Source organism: Lithobates pipiens, unplaced genomic scaffold, assembly GCF_037356315.1.
Source record: "Lithobates pipiens isolate NorthernLeopardFrog02 unplaced genomic scaffold, aLitPip1_a1.2 Scaffold_19, whole genome shotgun sequence".
In the NCBI taxonomy this organism is placed as follows: Eukaryota; Metazoa; Chordata; class Amphibia; order Anura; family Ranidae; genus Lithobates; species Lithobates pipiens.
Genome location: NW_027507764.1, coordinates 76,291,720 through 76,307,689, shown reverse-complemented (window position 1 = coordinate 76,307,689; position 15,970 = coordinate 76,291,720). Strand labels below are relative to the sequence as shown.

At 44.3% G+C, this 15,970-nt stretch overlaps 1 protein-coding gene across 1 annotated transcript in view; it reads right to left on the bottom strand.

Moving 5' to 3' along the window:
- Window positions 1–12,083, bottom strand: part of PLXDC2 (plexin domain containing 2) — an 811,301-nt gene extending 799,218 nt beyond the window's left edge. The window contains exon 1 of the mRNA XM_077490934.1: window positions 11,109–12,083. Coding sequence (XP_077347060.1) covers window positions 11,109–11,211 — 103 coding nt within the window. The 5' untranslated portion in view covers window positions 11,212–12,083. The remainder of the gene's footprint in view (window positions 1–11,108) is intronic.
- Window positions 12,084–15,970: the final 3,887 nt, after the last annotated feature.

Genomic DNA, 15,970 nt, shown 5'->3' with positions numbered 1-15,970 from the left:
ATTTTGGTCGGAAAAAGCTCTGATGGTTTTCCCGTCAGAATTCGCGCAAGCTGCCTTGCATACACAAGGGACTAGAAAAAGGAAGTTCAATAGCCAGCAGCCAATAGCTTCAGTCTCCTAGTTGAATCTGAGCATGCGTGAGTTTTTGCATATCGGAATTGCATACACCAAAATTTTTGCTGGTGAGAATTCAGCCAGCTAAATTCCGATGGAGCATACACACGGTCGCATTTTCCGATGAAAAGCTCTCATCGGTCTTTTGCTGGCCGAAATTCCGATCGTGTGTACGCGGCATTAGTGAATTCAAGCATGGTACCATGATATATTGCGGCCTGTACAATAAGTCCATCCATAAAATTTCCTTGCTACTAAATATTTCACAGTCAACTGTAAGCCCTTGTACACACAGTCGGAAATTCAGACAGAAACGGTCCGATCGGATTATATTGCTGATCGTGTGTGGGCTCTATCAGACTTTTTCCGTCAGTAATTCCGACGGAAAAAACTTCAGAGCAGGATCTCAAATTTTCCGACAACAAAATCTGATGGGTCTTTTTCCAATCGTTTGTAGAGAATTCCAATCAGACAAAGTGCCACACATGCTCAGATCAAAGTACGAAAGCAAAGCTATTGGCTACTAGGCTGAACGTAGTCCCGTCGGAACGAACGAACGTCATCACGTTCCGAACGATCGGATTTTCCGACAACTTTGTCCGACCGACCGTGTGTATGCAACACCAGTTTCAGACAAAATCCGTCGGAAAAAATCTGACGGATTTTGTGGTTGGAATTTCTGACCGTGTGTACAAGGGCTTAGACTCGGTTCACACTGGTGTGATGGCAGAACCCATGTAAATCCAGCACGGGTTCCCGCATCTCACCCGTCACACTGTCATATGCTAAACCACTGGGAGTGACAATACAAAAATAATGACACCCCCAGATCGGTTCACATATCGCAGTGAACACCCATGCGATCTGATTCTGGTGGAGGCCAAAAAAAAAGGGTCCTGCAGGACTTTGGTTGGAATGCGATGCAAATTCAGTCATACGATCTGTATGGCTGAATTCACATTGCACAGACATCGCATGTGATTTGCACTGCAGTGCGGTGTGAATCACATGCGATATCGCACAGCGCACCAAGTGCAATACAAAGCCTCGGATGCAGTGTTGTAAAGCACGCCACCACTGGACTCTAGAGCAATGGAGACGTGTTCTCTGGAGTGACTAATCACACTTTGACAATCTGATGTACGTGTCTGGGTTTGGCAGTTGCCAGGAGAATGGTGCTTGCCTGACTGCATTTTGCCAAGTGTAAAGTTTGGTGGAGGGGGGATTATGGTGTGGGGTTGTTTTTTGAGGGGATGGCTCCTTTCTTTTCCAACATGACTGCGCACCAGTGCACAAAGCAAGAGCCATAAAGACATGGATGAGCGAGTTTGGGGTGGAGATACTTGACTGGTCTGCACAGAGTCCTGACCTCAACCCGATAGAACACCTTTGGAATGAATCAGAGAGAAGATTGCAAGCCAGGTCTTCTCATCCACATCATTGACTGAACTCACAAATGCGCTTCTGGAAGAATGGTCAAACCTTCCCATAGACACACTCCTAAACCTTGTGGACAGCTTTCCCAGAAGAGTTGAAGCTGTTATAGCTGCAAAGGGTGGGCCAACTCAATACCGTACGGACTAAGACTGAGATGCCATTAAAGGGGTTGTAAAGCTTTGTTTTTTATTTTCTAAATAGGTTCCTTTAAGCTAGTACATTGCTGGTTCACTTACCTTTTCCTTTGATTTCCCTTCTAAATGTTTTTTTCTTTGTCAGAATTTCTCACGTCCTGTTTCTCCTCAGTAAACTTCACACCATCATCCCAGCGGTGTTTAGTCAGCCAGAACAGCTTACTGAGGAGTAACAGGAAGTGAGAAATTCAGACAAAGAAAAAAAACATTTAGAAGGGAAATCGAAGGAAAAGGTAAGTGAACCAACAATGCACTAGTTTAAAGGAACCTACTTAGAAAATAAAAAAACTAACCTTTACAACCCCTTTAAAGTTCATGTGTGTGGGAAACTATAAGTATCTACTAAAGAACAACCCACATAGTGAATCAGTATTCCAAAGATTGTCTACTGCAGCCTGGGTGTCCACAGGCATGAGAATCATTCTTCAACAGATAAGGTGCAGCTCCCTGTATTTATTAAGGGAATTTCACCTTTACACACTCTCCAGGTTAACTTTATATTCCAAGCCAGGCAGGCTAATCAGTGGCCATCAGTGCCTCCTATAAGTGTCATCTATGAGTGCCGCCTATCAATGCCCATCAGTGCCTCCTCATTAGTGTCACCCATCAGTGACCCCTAACTGTGCCCATCAGTGTCATCTATCAGTGCCCATTAGTGAAGGAGAAAATTACCTGTTTGCTAAATCTTATAATAAACTATGAAAAATATATTTGGGGTTTTATTCAATTATTTTTTTTTGTCTTTTTCATTTGTTTAGCAAAAAATTAAAAACCCAGCGGTGGTTAAAGCGGGATTCCACCCTAAAGTGGAACCTCCGCTGATCGGAACCCCCCCCCCCCCTCCGGTGTCACAATTGACACCTTTCAGGGGGGAGGGGGGTGGAGATACCTGTCAAAGACAGGTATTTTCACCCACTTCCGGGCATAGACTCCCACGGGAGTCTACGCCATTTCCTGCCCTGCCGCGCTGTCTGCTGAGACACACACGGGTCCCAGTGACAGCGCGGAGATCTCCTATTGCGCAGCGCGGCTCGCGCATGCGCAGTAGGGAACCGGGAAGTGAAGCCGATTCGCTTTACTTCCTGATTCCCTCACCTCGAATGGCGGCGGCAGCAGCCGAGGCCCGAGCGGTCGATCGGCCTCGGCTGCTGGCATCGCTGGAACCCGGGACAGGTGAGTGTCCATTTATTAAAAGTCAGCAGCTGTAGTATTTATAGCTGCTGGCTTTTAATATTTTTTTTTGGGCGGAATCCCTCTTTAAATACCACATAAAAAAAGCTCTATTTCTGTGAAGAAAACATTGTTAAAAAAAATTCACATGGGTAGAGTATAACATGACCGCACACTTGTCATTCAAAGTGCGTTGAAAGCTGAAAATTGGCCTGCACAGGAAGGGGGGGGGGGGGTAAAAATGTCCAGTAAGCAATTGGTTAAACCCAAAACCAAATATGTAATATATTGTAGTTTACCAATCTTTAGACGTGGTGACTGCATTACTTTTCTTTCCTTTTTCCCCTCTGTTTTCACTTGGTGATCTGGCCAGTAACACACCTCCTGTATCAGTGAGACATACCTCTGGAGGAATGAGAACAGGAGGCACAGTAGACAGCAGCATTGTCAGTCTGGCGGGAGGGTAGTGTTAAATGTATTAGCAAATTTAGATACACTAAACTGGATAACGAACTGGAGCCAAAGTCCAGCTTAAACTATATAATCAATTACAGCAAAAAATTTTTACTTTTAGGATAAAGGTTGTACATAAATAAATGAAAACTGATCATTTTAATTACCCCTGCTAGTGTTAAATAGTTTGTCCATGTAAACTGATACATTCTGCTGTAGAGCATGTGCTTTTGAAAAAAACAACAACAGAATTGCTGGCTGGTTCACTAGATGAAAATAGAAGAAAGAAAGCCTAAAAAGGAAAACAAATGCAGCCATCACATCTAAGAATTGGTAAGCTGTGAAATAATAAATGTTTGCTTTTAGGTTTATTAACCACGTGCCGTCCGCCCACCGTCAAATGACAGGGGGGCAGTGCGGCTCTCATTCTGGGTGGACGTCATATGATGGCTTCCCAGAACGTCCGCTCTTGCAGGGCCGCGGTGTGTTGCTAGGACACGGCGTGACCCTGATCTCTGTAAAGAGCCGCGGCCCTTTAACCATGTGATCGGCTATGCCCAATCACAGCCGGTTACATGTAAACACAGAGATGCCGGTAATCGGCGCTCCTCGCCTCACACTGACAGAGTGTGATGAGAGGAGAGCCGATCAGTGGAATCTCCTCGAAGAGGACATCTAGGTATGTAATCAGGGCACTGATCATCAGTGTCCTTATTAAAATTAAGTGCCCACCAGTGCCAGCAATGAGTGCCCACCACTGCCAGCAATCAGTGCCCACCAGTGCTCACAAGTGCCAGCAATCAGTGCTAACAAGTGCCAGCGATCAGTGGCCATGCGATGCTAGCCAGTGCTGGCTATCACTGCTGCCCATCAATGCCACCCACCAGTTCCCATCAGTGCCGTCTATCTGTGCCCACCAGTGCCACCCAGTGCGGCATACTCGTGCCTCCTTATCAGTGCCCATAAGTGCCGCCTCATCAGCACCCATCAGTGCCACCTCATCAGCACCCATCAGTGAAGCTTAAATATGACTTATTTACAAAATGTACTGACAGAAACTTGTGGTCTTTATTTTAGGAAAAAATTAAAAACCCAGAAGTGAGTAAATAACATCAAAAGAAATCTCTATTTGTGTGAATAAAATGATAAAAAAAACTCACATGGTTACAGTGTAGCATGACTGCGCAATTGTCATTCAAAGTGTGACAGCGCTGAAAGCTGAAAAATGGCCTGGGCAGGAAGGGGGTGTAAGTGCCCGGTATTGAGGTGGTTAAGGGAAGATGGTTGGGAGGGGGGTGCAAAAATTGCGGATCAATCACATATTTTAAATGCCCCCCAACCACACGTCTAAACTTAGACTAACTGCTCCCAGTTTTCTTTGCGTGCCATTATGTCAATACAGATCCGAAAAGACACAATCCTATAAAGCATCAGCTGAGTGGATGTTTCATGCTACAAATATATAAACAGAGAAATACATAAATACAAATTTCACTGCTTTTTCCATCTAACTTCCCATGTCTGGGGACTGGCGGACGGAGCAGGCGTTATAAATCTAGCGTGCTTTCCATTGACGATCAGTCCAAAATATGCGGCTGACCATAAATTTGCTGTTTGTTTGTGAAATATTGAAGTCGTCTCTCTCGGAATAGCTGGCAGACACTGGGATATGATAGAGAAGCAGGACAAGAGGTATAGATTGCAGCACAATAGGAAGGATTACGGTGAAGCAGAGCGAAGGACTTATCCAAATAACGAGGTGAAATGACAGCTAGATTGCCGGGTAGCCTGGCATGACCTGTCCTGTGTTGAAAACACAGGAAGACGACACTAATTTGCACGGCAGCCGGCGAGGTTCCAAGTCAGGACTCCACCCGGCGGATTCTGAAGCCCAACAGAATGTTCAGCAGGAGGATAATGATCTGCAGTGGGGAGATGACGGGCTTCCTAGAAAAAGCTGAAAGTGTGCTGTAATCCTCAACAACTGAACACAAAGCTTCACGTTGGTCTGCAAATGTTGAAAGCATATTTCTGATTGGCTGAACAAAAATAAGGCTAATTTTGAGCCAATTGGACTCCTTTATACAGTATCTAAGTAGAGGTCACCTCTTCCCCCTTACTCCGTGGCCATTGCCCCTCTCTGCCAATTCCTCTACTGCCTTCCTATAGCCCAGCGGCCTCCAAAATGCGACATAGGGGCTGGATGTGGCCCTATACTTGCCTTTATCTGGCCCTTGGGGCACTATTCCACCAACTGACACCAATGATGATGCACCATTCCTCCTACTGGCACCATCAAAGGGCCATTATTCTTCTCATTGATATCAACAATGGGGCACTAATCCCCCCTTACAACCAATGATGGGGCACTGATGCTGGGGCATTTTCTACTCCCAATAGCCACAACCTGGCCCCCCTAAAGCCTGAAGGACAGTAAACTGGCATTTTGCTTAGAAAGTTTGGAGACCCCTTCACTAGCCCATTGTATACAATTCAAAATACTACCTACAACATTCAAAGCCATTCACAACACTGCCCCCGCCTAGATTACCAAACTCATCTTGACGTATCTCCCAAATCGTTCACTCGGTTCCTCCCAAGATCTCCTTTTCTCTAGCTCCCTTGTCACCTCTTTCCACACTCCAGGACTTCTCCAGAACCTCTCCCACTCTCTGGCACTCCCTAGCCCAATCTGTCATGTTATCACCAATCCTCCTTTAGAGGATCCCTGGAAAAAAATGTATTCAGAGAAGTCCTGGAGTTTGGCTCCACCAAAAAAAATTGACCATTTCCATCTGCTTTTGTACCACCAAACCTTCCCTTTTAAGCTCGGTTCACACCGGAACAGGCTTCAGATCGCACAGGAGCACTGTGCATCCCTGTTCCACGTTTCAGGGACAAATCATGGCCAAATATTTGCCTGAATTCAACTCTAAAACGGAGCCAAAGACGCACAGCCGCAATGGAGATATGTGAACCGGCTCCACAGGGAGCCAGACACATTCTCCTGCTATGCGAATTGGATTCGAGGAAACCCACATCCTATTCGCATAGGTGTGAACCCGTCCTTAGATAGTAAGCTCCATGGGCAGGGCCCTTCTATTGCTTCTGTTTTCAACTGAATTATAACTGTACCTTTATATTGTAAAGTGCTTTATAAATCCTGTATAATAAAAATATCAATAATAATCTCTTCAACTGCCGAAGATTTACAAGTAATGGAAAGGCTGCCTGCATACCTGGCTTATACAACTCTGTTTTAGCAAATACTGTATATTAATACACAAAAACCAGGTACCTGCTCCCCCCCAAAAAGTTCCAAATGTGCCAGTGGATTGGGGGGGGGGGGGGGTTGGTGCAAAAAAAATGTTAACCCCTTCCCATTTTTATTGTATAATCACTGTATTAGTATCACTGGTGATGTAAGTGTCAGTTAGTCAGCTCCTACCTCATGTCAGTTAGTGTCAGATTGTCTGCTGCCCTATCGCAGTCCCATTATAAGTCGCTGATCACCGCCAATACTAGTATTAAAAAAAAATCCAGTATATCCTGTATATATACACCATAGTTTGTAGATGCTCTAACTTCCACACAAACCAATCAATATACACTTATTGGGATTTTTTTTTTTTACCAAAGACATATAGCAGAATACATTTTGGCCTAAATTTATGAAATTAGATTTTTTTTTAAAATGTTATTGTAAATGTTTTATACCAGGAAAAAAAAAATTATTTTTCTAAATCGTCTATCTTTTTTCCTTTATATAATAAAAAATAAAAAACCCAGTGGTGATCAAATACCACCAAACAATAATGTTTTATGAAAAAAAAAATTTTCGTTTGGGTGCAGCATTGCATGACCGCGCAATTACCAGTTAGGCTGGATTCACACCTATGCACTTTTAGTGCTTTTTGCATTTTGCAGATTTGCACTACAGTCCATTTAACATGGTTTCCTATGGAACACGTGCAAAATGCAAAACGTACTAAAAATGCATAGGTGTGAATCCAGCCTTAAAGTAGCACAGTGCTAAGTAGCAAAAATGGCCTGGTCATGAAGGGGGTTAAAACCTTCCGGAGCTCTAGTGGTTAAGGACTTGTGTCAATGGGCTTGTATTGATCATTTATTGAGCTGTGGTTGATCTTCTTTTGACCTGTTTTAAGTTGGATTTCCATTCCCAATTAATTGTACAGAAATGGCAAACTCGATTGAAGTGAACAAAAAACTGTCGACATAGGCCCTTAAACTGGAAGAAAAGCCTAACTATACCTATTCTTAAAATTTTAAAATAATATTCTGGTGAATGAAATTAACATATGCCCAAATGCTTGATGCACCTACATGCTTCTTAACTTGTTGGCAAAACGCAGCTTTAGAAGCCTTTTTATATGCTGCTTTTCTCATGCCAGGAGAAAAGTCATTCCGAAGATCTGGAATTACCCTCACACTACATAACTGCTGATAAAAAAAGAAGATTGTACAACCAGGTTGTAATGGAAGTGGCCAGATTTAGGATTATTAACACCTATGTTGAGCCAAGGCCTACCAATCCAGTTGAAAGGAGACTTGCACCATCAAATGGTACACATATGTGGTCAGCTTGAGATGTTAAGCATGCCTTGTCAGTAATTATGATGGGAGTTTTAGTCGTGCAGTACAAGCAAGTTTGAATATTTGTACAAATGTTAATTTTCTATCCAATAGTGACCATCGGATTCATATAGCAAGTTCCACCTTAAACATTAAGTTGGAGGGTTAAAAAAGACGTAACGTACACGCAGACATGAGGAAGCAGCCATTGGACCCTGCTGTGATGGAGCGACCATCTTGTGACTATGAGGTATTCATCAACACCAATGGCCAAGTCACCTTGGGGGGAAAGTGGTCAGGTTAGAACACCTCACCCAATCGCTCTTGGTTTTTCCATGATAAATGATGTTGTACATGTCTGCAGGAGATCTTCTCCACCTGAATTCAGTGGATAAACACAAGTGGGCAGCTGAGGCAGACACCCGAGGGTGCGCACCTCTGATTGCTCTCTATGATCAGTTTTAGGGCCACTGCACATGAGCCTACAGGCAGAGCATCAAGAATGTGTCATGAGACATATAGTGTTAAACTACACAAACATGTGCACCTCAGAAGTTTATTATCCTGCAAAATGCGGAGTCTGATTACATGTATCTACAATTTCCTTGGATAGGGTCATGCAGAAGCTTTGTAACTTAACAGCTGGTTTGGAAACTTTCATCCAGTTCTCTGTTCTCATTTGCTGGAGCAAAGATGTAGAGCCAGAAGCCAGAAAAGAAATGTACTGCCTCCTAGGCAATACATATGGGATCACCTCACTCTATGCAATATTATTGGGGAAACTTGACTGCAGGTGGTCAACAGATTACTGTATTATGTATACTCCAGCTTACTGTCCTTAAAACTTTAGGGGGGCCATGCTGTGGCCAGAGGGAAAAGAAAATGTCCTAGCATCAGAGGGGTAAACAATGACCCATGATTGGTATTATGGGGAGTAATAGTGCCCCATTGTTAGTATGAATGGGAGAAATAGTGCGGCATCATTGGTGTCAGTGGAAGAAATAGTGCCCTATTGTCAGTGTCAGGAACTACACTACACTGTTGCTGACAATGCAGGGAATAATGTCCCAAGGGTCGGATAAAAGAAAGCAAAGGGCCACATCTGGCCCTCTGGCCACAGTTTGGAGACCACTGGTCTACAGCAGCCATTCTCAACCAGGGTTCCATGGAACCCTAGGGCTCCCCCATAGGTGGCTAGGGGTTTCTTGAGCTGTGGCTAACTGACCTCCCATTTTATTATGCCTCCATATTTGCAAGTTTAACACCACTTGGCAGAGAGTGGCATTATTGCAAGAATGGCATTCTGACTAGTGCTGTAAGGCTGGATTCACACCTATGCATTTTTAGTGCTTTTTGCATTTTGCAGATTTGCACTATAGAACGTGTTTCATAGGAAACCATGATAAATGGACTATAGTGCAAATCTGCAAAATGCGAAAAGCACAAAAAAATGCATAGGTGTGAATCCAGCCAACTGACCACTAACAATTTAAGCTGCTTTTTCCAAATGACCCCCCAATGGACTGATCTTATCAGGGGTTCCCCGGAGACCTGAAAATTAGTTCAAGGCTTCCCCTAGGGTAAAAAAGGTTGACAAAAGCTGGTCTAGAACATAATAGTAAGCACCTAGCAAACAAAAAGTGATATTTCACGTATAGATGTAGTCTGCTGGTCATCTGGCTTACTGTATTTACTGAGTTCTCCAGCTATGAGAGAGGGAATCCCTTGCAATGACCACAGTAGCCCTCAGATATAGGGAACTGTTAGGTCGTTTTAAGGAAAACTCTAAACCTAAAGAAATATTAGATGATTTGACAAGTTACTGTGTGTAGGTTAAAGCTGTTAATCAACTAGTAAGCCTAAAAGTAGGGCACCTAGATTTGCCTGCACATTCAATTATCTTGTAGGGCTGCTCTTGAGTACTCAAACCTCAGTTCTCCAAACAGTAACTGTGGGTCTAACAGCTCCCGTCTCCCACATCTCACTATTGGCATGTGGCACCACCCATGACAAATATGGACTAATAGTGAAATGGGGTGGGACAGATATGATTTTGGCACCATGGATTTTTGACTGGCACTGCAGGGGTGAAAGTCTCTTGATGCATTCTTTTTTTATCTTCCTGGTAGTTTCAGAACTTTTACCTGTGTGCACAGGTTCATGGTAACTCTCCATCATCTACCACAAAACTAGATTCAGCCAGTTAATGAAGCAGATCTGCTTCAGATTTCTAAGAAAATAAAGCTTAAAAAAAAAAAAAGAAAAGAAGGGAATAAACAACTCAATTAGGTCCATCAATCTAGCGCCATCTGATTTGTTTCGTGCAGTGAAAATGATGACTCCTTTGCCAAATTACTAACATTGGCCAAAAGCCATATACAGCTCGATAAAAAACGAGCGATGTACAAATTTCCTGCCGCACTTTTGACAGTTGTAGGGGTTAACAGCTGAGCCATAACGAGTTCTCTAGAACATCAGAAGCACTCGTTATCTCATCCAAAGATTTTCCAATCCATGCTGGAAAATCTCTGAGCAATCGATCCACTAACCGTTCACCCCGCTTCTGCTCTCCGAGTCAAGGATTAGATTGTGGTTGTGAACATTTTTCTCACTCTTGTATTACTTGGTTTGTTGACGGTACCTAAAAAAAAAATACACTTAAGGTGGAAGCTTTCTTTCCGATATATCCTGAATCAATCCAATCTAATGCTGGCCATACACTAGAAGAAAAATCAGCCGAGCCCATTTTCGAAAAAAGGAACATTCGGCCGTGAGCGCATCATGTAATGTCCGGTAAATCGTTAAGTGGACATAAATGAATAAATTTTTTGTTTGTTTTTTTACATATATGTAGTGCACATTAACCTTTCAAATTATCATTCGTTCGCGAGAACAATCCCAAACTTGTCCTTCGATTTTTTTCGCTCAAAAATGCCCCAACGATTATCGATTTTGTGCCCATTAACTGGCCGAAAAACTAACGATTTTTTGGGATAGTGTATGGCCAGCATTAGTTACATGGCTAAATCTGGTTGACCAAGACCATTGCTGTACCACAAGGGAAATCGTAATACGGTGATTGCATACATTAAATCTTTACTATCATATAAGGAATATACTTTTGAATATATTCCATTCTTTCCTTACCTTGCTCCAGTTCTCCAGCTGCAAACTGGCACCAATCCGCCAACAATTTGAAAACTAATAATAAAACTCCAAAAACCAATTTGGTCTTCTTAATCTGGCCCATATCTCCGATGGGATCAAATCTCCTTCCTAGGGGTCAGAGCAAAGAAAACAACGGCAATTTTTTTCCTGCTTCCAAACTCCCGAGTCCCGATACATCCAATGGGAACACTTCAAGGAAAAGTTCTACAACCAAAATATCAAGGACAAACGTGAAAAAGGAACATCTTCATTTGTGAGAATGTCGTAACTTGTCCAGACACAATCCTGATGCTTAGAGAGTGAAAAGGCAAAAAAAAAAAAAAAAAAAGAAACTCCTCTTGGTGTCCTTTTTATCCTGATCACAAATTACCCTGTGGCAACTGTCAAAGCCAAACAATGAATGAAAAGCAATTAAACGCCTGCTGGGAACTTTTCACAAGACACCTCCAGGCTGCAAGGGGGTGTCAAGAAGTGGATGGGGGGGGTTTCTGCAGAAGTCGAAGACTTTGAGGGTCTGTCGTGAAAAGCGAACCGTACAGAAAAACAATGAATTCTCACCTCATAGCACCCACATGAGTCAATTCCAGGCACAGAGTCCTGAAAAGGGGGGTCGAAGGAGTTAAGGCGCTCTTACTTTCCGACTGGCACTACCCATGGAGAAGAAGGAGTTTTTGGTCAAGCCCAGTCTTCTTTAGCCCCCCTTATTTTTATTTTTTCTCTTTCCTATCGCATGCCCTGCCTCTGCACCTTCCCCTTTTATTCTTCACGCTGTCCGATGGATGCACTTGTGTGACAGTGACATAGAGTAGGGTCCCTCAAGTCTTCTGCTGATGGAAGATTTAGCTTGGAGGCAACTAGCACTCAGCAACACCTTCTCCTCCTGCTGCTCCAGCCTCGCCACTGCTGCCGCTGCTTCTCCCACCTTACAAGCTGATTGCTCTTAGAAAAAAAAAAAAAAAAAAAAAGGAAAAAGAGAAGAGAAGAAAACCCACTAGCAGGCTGCCTCCTTCCTCCTCCTCCTTCTGGGGAGCTTCCTCCTCCTCCTCAGCTGCATGCTACAGCCGGCTGCCTACAAGGCTCTGTGTTCACAGCCTAGAAACACACACAAAGCTCAGCTCATCTCTAGGCAGGACACTTGTGAGCACATAGACCCCCCTGGTGCGGACTCCCTTCCCTAGGAGAATGGCAGTCCCCGCAGTCCCAGCACTTGTGGGGAGGAGGAGGAAGGATACAGAGATACATTGTTCCAATCAAGAAGCATGAGGAGTAGCACATTCCGCTGTACAGGTTCTGCCTGCGATGGATTGTGTTATGTATATGAAAAAGAAATTCTGATATACAAGATTTACAAAAGTGTGCCACATCCTATGAAGAATGGAAAGAAAGAAAACCCCTGGGGGTGGGATTTTTTTTAGGCACTACCAACAGACAACGAAAATTAAGAATAATGATTTTAATAATTTTATAGAAAAATACATTAAATATTAAACAAAGTCATGAACATTAAAAAATCTAAATAAAGCATCTTTGTATCATCAATTTGCATATCTTGATTTTTTTAATGTTCATGACTGGCAGCATATTATTTGCCATTGTAAGGCTAGGTTAACCTTTTAAGCTCTGGGAGGTTTTACCCCCTTCATGACCAGGCCGTTTTTTGCTATTTAGCACTGTGCTACTTTAACTGGTAATTGCGCGGTCATGCAACTCTTTCCCCAAATGCAATTTATGTATTTTTTTCACAGAAATAGAGCTTTCTTTTGGTGGTATTTGATCACCACAGTTTTTTTTTTTTTTTTTTTTTATAATATAAATAAAAAAGACCAAAAATTAAAAAAACTAAAGAAAAACAATAATTTTTACTCCTAAAAAGCATATCTAATAAAAAATAAAAATAAAAAAAATATATAAAATTTCTTCATTAGCCCTTGTACACACGGTCGGAGAATCCGTCAGAATGTGTCCTATCGGACCGTGTCGTCGGATAATCCGACTGTGTGTGGTATGCATCGGACTGATTTCGTTGGAATATCCGTCGGACCCAATTTTCCAACATGTTGGAAATATTTTCCCACCAACTGGTCCGATTGGACATATTCTGATCATGTGTAGAGAATTCATATCGGACCAAGTGCCACGCATGCTCAGATCAAATTCCTAGACCAAAGCTATTGGCTACTAGCCTGAATGTAGTCCCATCGTAACGAAATAACGTCATCACGTTCTGAATGATCGGATTTTCCGACAACTTGGTCCGACTGTGTGTATGCAACAGTTTCGGACACAATCCGTCGGACACAATCTGTCGGACAAAATCCGACGGATTTGGTTGGCAGAATGTCTGACCGTGTGTACAGGGGCTTAGTTTTCATTCCCACGAGGCGGATGCGCTGCTGCGGAGTCCACCTCTGTCCGTCAGCTCAGCGGGAGATCTCTCCGTAGATCTCCGCTGAGCTGGAGGATGACAGGTCTCTCTCTGCTCACTGTGCGGGGAGGGGCTTGTTGAGCGCCGCTGGTTGCTATGGAGAGATTGGACGAAAACGGACAGCATGCCCATTTTTATCAGATTTCACCCGATTCGATAGCGACAGATCCGAACTTAGGGCCATCCGTCTGATTTTAGCGGATCGGACCGGGTCGGATGTCGGCGGACATGTGATCCGCTGCTCCATAGACTAACATGGAGTGTCCATTCAGGTCCGTCGACAAAACTGACAGGTGGACCTGAATGGTCTGACAGTGTGAAAGGGGCCTACATTTTGGCCAAAATATATTCATCTACATGTTTTTGATAAAATAAATCCCAATAAGTGTATATAGATTGGTTTGTGTGAAATTATAGCACCTAAAACTATGGGATACACACACACACACACACACACACATTTTTATTTTTTTAGCTTTTTTTTATACTACTAATTGCGGTGATCAGCATGATGGGACTGCGATAGTGCGGTGAGCAATCTGACACTAACTGATGCTGGGGGGAACTGACTAACTGCCACTGACATCCCCAGTGACATTATTAGAGTAACTGCACACTATACACTGTCACTGCACTGAGGATACTGGCTGGCAAGGGGTTAGCATCTAGGGGCAATCAAGGGGTTAAATGTGTGCCTAACTATTTGTAATATGTGTATTTGCTGCTTTTAAACTAAAGATCTCTCAGTTTCTCCTCCCTGCAAACTGACAGATCGCTCCCTCTATACAGAGCTCTGTGTTTATAAACACAGGGCTCTGGTCTGTGATAGGACACATCTGATCAGCAGGTCCTGGTTCTTGCTGACAGACTCCTGCTGTGTACAATCATGCATGAATGCACCCTAAACCTGAAAGTAGGCAACAACATACAGATATGTAGCTTTTCCTACAATGGCCACTCGCTTGCAGTAGATTGCGGGCAGGCGGGCGGGAAGTTGTTATCACCGACAGTAGGTGCCGCCGATATTGTGTTTTCAGCGCGATCCTGTAGTGCTGGTTCCCGGCAACAGGCTTCTCTAACCAGCGCGATCCCAAAAATGTCATTTTCCTATAGTAGCGAGCGAACCTTAGGTCTGGTTGGAGTTTTAAGGGGGAATTTTAAGGGGACGCCCCTACTCTGAAAAAACGGCGTCCCCAAAAATCCATACCAGACCCCTATCCGACCCTATCCTGGCTGGTCAGGAAAGGGGGTGGGGACGAGCGAGCGACGCCCCCCCCCCCGAGCCGTACCAGGCCGCGTGCCCTCAACATGGGGGGGTGGGTGCTTTGGGGGAAGGGGGGCGCCCTGAGGCCCCAAAGCACCTTGTCCCCATTTTGAAGAGGAGGACTGGGGAACCAAAGAGGGGGACAAGACCCCCGAAGTTGGAAGAAGAGGTGGTGACAGAAGACTGGGCCACCGCTAGTATAAGAGCTGGGAGAAGAAAGCGGAGGCCCGGCAAGAAGAACCAAAGAGGGGGACAAGTCCCCCGAAGTCGGAAGAAGACCCCTGGACAGCGACGGCCAGGAAGAAGAAAGCTGGACTCCTCCGCTAGTAAAAGAGCAGAAGATAGCGGAGGAGTCCGGCGAGAAGACCCCCCAAGATGGAAGAAGACCACCGGAGCTGTGCAATAAATTATTTTAAAAACATGTGTTGTGTTTTTTTTTTTACACTTTTTTTCACCAGGTGAATGGGTAGGGGTACATGGTATGCCAATACTCATTCACATAGGGTGGGGGGGCCGCAGGGCGCCTCCCTTCCCCCAAAGCACCCACCCCCCATGTTGAGGGCACGCGGCCTGGTACGGCTCTGGAGGGGGGGGGGGCGCTCGCTCGTCCCCACCCCCTTTCCTGACCGGCCAAGCTGCGTGCTCGGATATGGGTCTGGTGTGGATTTTGGGGGGACCCCCACATCGTTATTTCGACATAGGGGCTTCCCCTTAAAATCCCCACCAGACCTAAGGGCCTGGTATGCCTCTGGAGGGGGAACCCATGCCGGTTTTTTATTTAAAATTTGTAGTGGAGTTCTTCCTTAAGATTCATACCAAATACAGTGCCTGGTATTGGCGGGAATCCAATTTGGATCCCCGCACTAGTGTGAACCCAGCCTTAATATCTGCTTGTTGCTTATCGGGAAAGGAAAAGAAAAAATGTTCCTTTCCCGATGCGAGCCAACTCGGCTCTGGCTCCCACGACGGGGCTCGCAGGGTGTCAATCCTGCCAATAAAAGCGGCGAGATTGACACAATATCGCGGTCACCTACTGTAGTGTTCCACAAGTATGCATTTTTGCGCGTTATTGCGCTGCAAGCAGAAGGTAGCCCATTTATTTCAGTGACAAATGCACCAAAGTAGCTCATGTACCATTCTTTTTTTTTACGC